At 41.7% G+C, this 7,951-nt stretch overlaps 1 protein-coding gene across 1 annotated transcript; it reads right to left on the reverse strand.

The window, feature by feature from the left end:
- Positions 1-4,959: 4,959 nt before the first annotated feature.
- DDIT4 (DNA damage inducible transcript 4) lies at positions 4,960-7,672 on the reverse strand. The gene is made up of 3 exons (XM_040362310.1): positions 7,496-7,672; positions 6,877-7,160; positions 4,960-6,212 (listed from the first exon to the last, which is right to left on the reverse strand). Exons 2-3 carry the CDS (start codon positions 7,115-7,117, stop codon positions 5,728-5,730), a joined length of 726 nt encoding a protein of 241 aa, XP_040218244.1. The 5' UTR covers positions 7,118-7,160; positions 7,496-7,672; the 3' UTR covers positions 4,960-5,727.
- Positions 7,673-7,951: the final 279 nt, after the last annotated feature.

A 7,951-nucleotide genomic window follows, 5' to 3' on the forward strand; every position in this document is an offset into this window, starting at 1 on the left:
ACCAGTTGCCCCACCTAATTCATACACTGCCCTGCGCCTAATTGCACCCGTAAACACGCCCTCGTAGATTATCTCATGGAATGACAATGTTTTATGCAGAATCAAGTTACAAAATTAAATATTACCAACAACAACTTTAACAAAATGGGACAGGGCACTGGGGGCAGACCAGAGGGACAGGGCACTGGGGGCAGACCAGAGGGACAGGGCACTGGGGGCAGACCAGAGGGACAGGGCACTAGAACTGGGTCTCTTCCCCATTCTCTTGCTGTCTCCTCTGCAACTCCCATCCATCCTCTCTCTCATTCATCTCATCATCAGGAGCCTGTGTGTGCGGCTCCACGCTTGCATGTCCCTACTTCCCCCTTTTATTCAGGCTGGCAGAGAGGAGAGGAGCTGCAGCACAGCAGGAGGGAGTACAATCCAGCGCCGAGATCCACACAACTGCACAGCCATTGACACCATAGCACAGCGCACACTGACAGCGCACAGCACACATTGAGCCCAGTCTGTTCACAGTGCTCAGGCTAAACTGTTGGACACTTACATAGAGCACAAGGAGAAGAAAAACTGCACAAACTAGAAGGCTGCCACTCTCATGTCAGGGCAACTTTCAGTGAGCGCTGCACCGGAGTGGTCATTTTTGCAATCCTCCACCTCACTCATTACTTTCTGCTCTCCAGCTACATTGGTCGGGGGAGGGGGGGAGGCTCAGAGAGGTCATACTGTTAGGTCCCATGGCTTAATGAGAATTGTAAGGAGAACACCTGTGTACTGCTCTGCCTGTGCGCGGCTCACCAGACTACTTTTTCCGAGCATGCACCTTTCCTCTTCGGCCGCCAATCTCATCGGGACTCTAAGTGTAGGCACAGATTGGAGGGAGATTGGTCATGCAGCCCTGTCATCACTCGCCCCCAGCTTAAATCCACTCGCCAAATGCTAGTAAAATTGTAAAGAAAATTGTATGGTGTATGGCGAGCTTTAGTAGACCACTGTGATTTTATTATTCAATCGATGGGCACTTTGTTTAAAAATGACTGAATCTACAAACAAGCAAAGACTGACTGAAACCTGATTTAGATCAAATTCGATCACATTGATTCCATCGGCCAGGGCAGAAAATTATAGATTGTTTTGCATTGATCGGGAGCACTGAAATACAGTGGAACCTTGGATTATGAGCATAATCCGTTCCAGGCGAATGCTTGTAATCCAACTGCGCCCCCCCCCCCCCCCCCAAAATCCCTCCATAGTCACTGGATTCTCCTTTGGACAGCACTTATCTTAACCTGTGCCATTTTACCCGAAAAAGAAATGAGCGTGTCCCAGACTAGGCATGTGCATTTCGCTTCGTTCCGAATCAAAATTCGGACAAATTTTTCATTATTCGGACATTCGGATGCATACGAATTCCCGAATTGTAATAACGAATTTAACCGAATCTGAACGCGGACGAAATTATAAAATAGAATAATACAATTATATATATATAAAATTTTATTATTCTACTCTTCTAATATTTTTCGATTCGAATTTGAGTTCATTCTATATGAATTTCGAATTTCAGAAAATGAAAGATAGATAGAAGAAGCCAGGTCATATTCTATTGTATTTGATTACATTCTATTAAATTCCATTCTGTTCTTTACTATTCTTTGATTTTCATTCTATTGTTTTATTATTTTATATTCTATTTTATTGTATACTTTTTTAGAAATCGATTTTATATTTTTTAGATTTTGATTCAAATTTGCTTTCAAATTTTCATTCAAATTTGTTTTCGAATCTAATTGTTTTCGAATTCGATTCGAATAGAATTTGTTTTCGAATCCGATTGAAATATTATCGAATCCGGTCGAAATATTTTCGAATTCGACCGTTTTTTTCGAAATTTCGGTCGAAAACGAACGAATTCCGAAAACGAATTTAACACATGTAACGAATCTAACTTAACGAAATTAATTAAATAACGAATTAAAACGAAACAAAAATGATTTTTTCTCTTTTGCACATGCCTATCCCAGACCAAGACCTCCTGCAGGCAGAACATCCCTGCTTACATCAGCTTCATATATATCTGCACATCCCATGGTCCTGCTGGTTTATAGGTGGAATAATGTAACCCCCACTGTATATTTGAGGGACATTAGAACATCATGAGAAGCAGAACACAAACTATATTATTATAAAAAGTAGTTTATTGAAGGGGTACATTACACTAAAACTACCACTGCATGTAATTGGAAGTTATACTCCCCATAGCATCATTTGCAATTATTGCTCCATTTCCATACTGCAAGAGAATAATAAGCATCCTTACTGACAATAGTTCTTTATCCTTAAAGTAGACCTATTAGTAACATCTACATGAATAGACCTGCCCCAACATACAGCCACAGTGTCGTTTTTTTTGTTTTTTTTTCAAAATGCTGTACCTGTTATAATAAAAATTATTCCTTAGAGCTCCATCCAGCCCAGGGACTTTCCATAGGATGAGATGATGTTTGTCAGTCTGCTGCAGCCAGGAGGAAGCATTTCTTCACTCTCCCCTACCCCAGTGATCAAACTCGTGCACTATAAGATTGCTAGCAAGTCAAAAGGTAAGAAGCTGCAACAAGGGCTGATCTGTGACAGACATTTGCGAACACAACCAAAAACAGCACAGACACCAAGATTTACACTATCGGGGGTTATTTAAGAAAGGCAAATCCACTTTGCACTACAGATGCAGTCGCTGTAGATCTGAGGGGGACATGTAAGGAAAATAAGAGACAGCATTTTAGCTTGCACATGATTGGATAATAAAATCAGCAGAGCTTCCCCTCATTTCAGATCTTCCCCTCACATATACAGTGACTGCACTTGTAGTGCAAAGTAGATTTGCCTTTCGTAAATCACCACCATTGTGTACCATGCATGCGCTTATCATCTAATATACTATAGTTTGTATTGATAGAAATATGCTGGCTGCCATGAATTTGTAGATGCCTCAGATACATTGAATCATTGACTTAGAACAAGCTTGCCTGATCAGCAGATCAATGACAGCGAGGCAACTAGCATTTTCAGCCTACATATTTGCTTTGTACAGGATACCTTTATTCAAAATGTAAGGATTAAACTGGGGCAACTTCTGCAGGGACCATATCAGCTTCAAAGGCTCGTGCCTTTGCTTCAATGACTGAAGCTTACACATTTTTCAGGCCTTGTTCTAAAAATGCTACTTGCCTGACCTTCCGGCATCAATACTTTATGCTTGATCCATTGAAATGTAAACATTTTTGGACTTTCTTCTGAAAATTCTAGTTGCCTGGTTGGCATTTTGACCCACCGGCGTCAGTACTTTAAGCCACAAGAATGCATACCAGGAAAAAAAATCAAAATAAGGAGATTATATATATATATATATATATATATAATCTCCTTATCAGCATGCAGTAAATCAAACCTGGATCAAGAGAGCCAGGCAACAAGCATTTGCAGAATTCAAAATTGATCACGGCAGCCTTCATTTTAATTCTCAGGAAAGGTTTCCTCTAAGAAGCTGAGAAATACAGAGGTCACAATTCCTGATTGTCTTCTGAAAAATGTATGATGCTAGTTGCCTGGCTGTCCATGGCCTTAAGGTGGTTGTAAAGGCTCAAAGTTGCATCTCTTCCCCCAGACCCATCCCACTGCAGCCATGTGCATGAGAGCAGTGGCTCTCTCGGGTCTCTTCCTCATTGGCTCAAATCCGCTACTGTCAAAGCCTGTGAGCCAATGAGGAGAGAGAGCCGTGGCTTAGGAGCCCACATAGCAAACTACTTGCTATGGGGGCACTTGGCAGGAGGGAGGGGCCAGGCACGCCAGGAGGGGACTTGAGAAGAGGAGGAGGATTGGGGCTGCATTGTGCAAAACTACTATTGGTCATATCCAGCTTGACTTGTTCTAGAGCTTCCCAAGCCATTTCTAAGTAAGCCGTGAAAGATCTTTAACAAGTCCAGTTGAATATAACCAGATACTAGATATACCGGGGAGAAACTGGGGCAGTTGCGCATTGTAACCAATCAGCTTCTAACTTCAGCTTTGACAATAAAACCTGGAAGCTGATTGGTTTCTATGTAGAGCTGCATTAGATTTGCACTTTTCAGTCTTAGTAAATCCCCCTCAGTATGACCAGATACAGTAAAACCTTGGTTTGAGAGCGTTTTGGAAAGCAAAATGTTTTAATAAATTTTACCTTGATATACAAGCGATGTCTTGATATAAGAGTAGCGTCATGTCACAACCGAGTATAAAAAAAAAAAAAGAAGGGGGCGCTGGTGCAATAAGGAAAAAAACCTTATTTAAAAGTGTCAAAAGTGTATATCTAGTTATACATACATAGTGTTAGATTTCTACATATTTATTCACCCAACAATAATAAATTGCAAGTATTGGTGATAATTTATTATTGTTAGTTTTCTACATATTTATTCACCTATTTATGTATGTATAACTAGATATACACTTTTGACACTTTTAAATAAGGTTTTTTCCTTATTGCACCAGCGCCCCCTATCATCTAATTATTCACTGGAATAAGAGGCCTATCACTTCTTTTTTTCTAGGGGAGGAGCTTTGATTTATGTATATTTGTCCCACGTTTTATTAATTATTTTTGTTGGCGCGAAAATCACTTCTTACTTATAAAAAAAAGAAGAGAAGAGCCTCTAAGTGTAGAAATATGATTACATTTAATGAAGGTACAACATTTAGCAACTTATTGCTACACTTAGAGTCGCCTCTCTTCTCTTTTATACCCTGTAAAAAAAAAATGCTTTGATATACAAGTGCTTTGGATTACAAGCATGTTTCTGGAACAAAGTATGCTCGCAAACCAAGGTTTTACTATACACGAGAACCTTCAGAGTATAAGAGCGCTGTATCTGCCCCCACCTCATTAAGGGCAATTTGGAAGACAATGAAAACCACCACAGATTAAATATTTCCTGGTTTATTAGAAAAAGTGTAAAAAAAAAAAAAAAAGGCACATTTTGTGGATTTTGTACTTGAACATCAAGTGAATTATATAAATGTAAACCATATGAACGTAGCATGTCAGAACACAGAGACATCTGAATGAATACTAGTGCTTTCCACACTTATCTGAAAAACAAATGCACATCTCTTCTAGCTGCCATTGAATCAGTAGTGAGGAAAAAAAATAAAGTGGTCTCTGATAGCAACGATGTACTTTTTTTTAAATCAATTATGACAATTCATCCTCTATAAGAGGTAGAGTAAACCACCCTTTAGTGCAGACCAGCTGCCAAAGCATACAAAAAAAACAAAAAAAAAACGCAATACTCCCCAGTGCATTTAATGTAAAAACCTTCAATACTTTGTGTGCATTCCACTGCAAATTGATCTTCACAACCCTAACTGAAGCCCATGTAAGACCCCCCCCCCCCCTCTGGACTGGAGCTTCTCTATACCAGTGTAAAAAAGCACAGCAGATGTTGCTCACTAAACTTGGCAGTGGGCAGGTTAACCCAAAATGTTACCAAACAAGATCAGGGTATAGCCAGAAAGGGGTTAAAAAAAAAAAAGTAAAAACATTTGTCACCTTAACAAAAAACTAATTATAAAAGCCCCCCCCCCCTAACCTTCATGTAATTGCAGTACCCCACATGACAGACATATTAAGTCTTTACGTTTTACACACGCTCAATAAGTTCTTCCAAACAGTTCTATCTGGACTTTTGCTCAGCATTCTTCAACGATAAGTTCTTCAGAACTATACAGTTTCTTCTTCAGGACTTTGAATCCCGGGCTAAGTTTCAGAGAATGTCCAGACCCAGGGACAGGTTTAGTGCTAAAGAGTCCCTGAATTCTTGGCCACAACCTAGAGTCCAACTTGAACAGAACGGTTAGCTGGAAAGTAGGAACTACGCATGGGTCAACCTCTAGCTGGGCCACTGTGTGGCAGGCCTTGCCGTTTTCCACACACAGGTCAATAAGTGCACCCCGAAGTCCACAAGGCTCGCTGTATGCCAAGTGGATGAGTTCTTGGCCCAAGTGACAGAGGAGGTCTTCTGGAAGGAGCAGCTTGGAGCATCTCAAGGTGTTAATGTTGGCTTTGTTCAGGCTACGTTTGATCATCTTGAGGAGACTCGGACAAAGCTGCTCACCTTCAGGGTCAACGAGAAGGTCTGAATCGGGTATTGAAATGTTGTCAAGTTCATCAATCTCTGCAGGGAACAAAAGAAAAGTCACGTTAGCACCATTGAAAGTATTCATCTAGACAAATAAAAGTTCAATAGCCACAAATAAGTCACAATACTAGTGGAAGTATTCATCCAGGCCAGCCTCTCGACACAGAGGAACCTTAAAATAACTTTGCCCAATCTCCCCTGATAAATTACTACAACTCATAAAACATTAGTGTGATGGTCCTTATGCTTAGTCATTGGGAAGATTGAACCCCCTTATAGATAGCTAAAAAGATCAACGGTGTTAGTGGGCACTCATTGGAGGGGCAGAAATTGCTCAAGGAACCCCTTATAGATAGCTAAAAAGATCAACGGTGTTAGTGGGCACTCATTGGAGGGGCAGAAATTGCTCAAGGAACCCCTGGTAACCTTGAGAAGAAACCTAGATCTAGGCACAAAGGTAATACAACTAAAAGAATACTAGTGGATACAATTTAGGCACCAGAAACAAAAAAGGTCATAAAAAGTACTAGGTGACGTATTGTCCAGGCACCAACACTATAAAGTCAACTCCCGTCAAAACATCATAACCAACAAAGATAATACAGTTTTGTTCTAGCACTATCCGTACCAGCACTCTGAAGGCTACAGACCAATAAAGATGCATAATGATTAACAATGCGTTCAGAAGAAATCAACTTACCACAATCAGACAATGAATCTGATGAGGAATCGGACGAGGCATCAGACGAGGAATCGGAGAAGGAGCCACTACTGGTGAGGGATTCACAGTCGGAGCTGGAAAGACTGGAACACCGCTTGGACAAGTCCGTACACTTCCCGTCCCACAGGTCTTTGGGATCCACTTCCATGGGTTCCTCCTCAATGATGGGAGGGGGTAGGGAGAAGGGCACAGTGTAGAACATACCACCTCGGGCTGGCATGGTTGCTTCTCTGGAGGGCTTGTGCAAAAACAAGTAGAAATCACTGCAAGGAACAAAGAAAGAAGAGGGTCAGCTGGTCATCATATGGATCATGACATCTCATCAAAGCCAGGATTAACTAGAGACATGTCAACAAGCTGCTGAACGTCCATCACTTACTCCGCAACCCGCCCCCTCGCTGCGCTCTGCGTTCCTATTGTTTACTACGTTAGGTTTGCAGTCATCGAAAAACGATCACCAATAAAAATCCTAAATCGCTGCAAGTCTAATTGATTGCACTGGATTGATTGAACAATCTATATATTGGCAGTACATTCCAGGCTGTAAACAAGTCATAAACAAGTGACAACGTTCATGCCAATATAAAGTCATACTTACAGTGCTGTCAGAGGAAGAACTTCAGGTGAAGGGACAGAGGATAAAACTTGATTGGCAGGAAATAAAGTTGAATTAAGTGCTTAAAACCCGTGCGCCTGCAGAGTGTTTCCAGCACCACCGCTCAGCGCACGAACGCGAGTTACCATCCCTTGGCACTGGCATCATACGACGGCCACAATCTGCTTATATACTCACGCCGCGCGGCCACGCCCACCGCACGGGGGCTCGACCTGAGAGTGAGCCCACGGGGAACGCCTACTTGTTGTGCGGGCCTATGAGAAATCAGTGCACGTCTACAGCGTTCTTTTCTGCCCGGTTACAGCTGCCTTAGGACCCTCCCCTCTTCCCAGCTGGGACAGGCAGCCCCGGAGACAGTATTAAAGGGAGAGTGTTTATTGTAGGAGGAGGAGGATGGAGACAAAGGCTTCTCGCTACATCTATTCTGCACTTCACTGC

This window comes from Rana temporaria, chromosome 8 (genome assembly GCF_905171775.1).
Source record: "Rana temporaria chromosome 8, aRanTem1.1, whole genome shotgun sequence".
Classification (NCBI taxonomy): Eukaryota; Metazoa; Chordata; class Amphibia; order Anura; family Ranidae; genus Rana; species Rana temporaria.

What these genes read in the sequence shown, in the direction of transcription:
- DDIT4 (XM_040362310.1), bottom strand. Translation starts at nt 7,117, where the DNA reads ATGCCAGCCCGAGGTGGTATGTTCTACACTGTGCCCTTCTCCCTACCC. An exon ending in AGATTCATTGTCTGATTGTG is followed by an intron (nt 6,213 to 6,876) that starts GTAAGTTGATTT and finishes TGTTCCCTGCAG; the next exon opens with AGATTGATGAACTTGACAAC.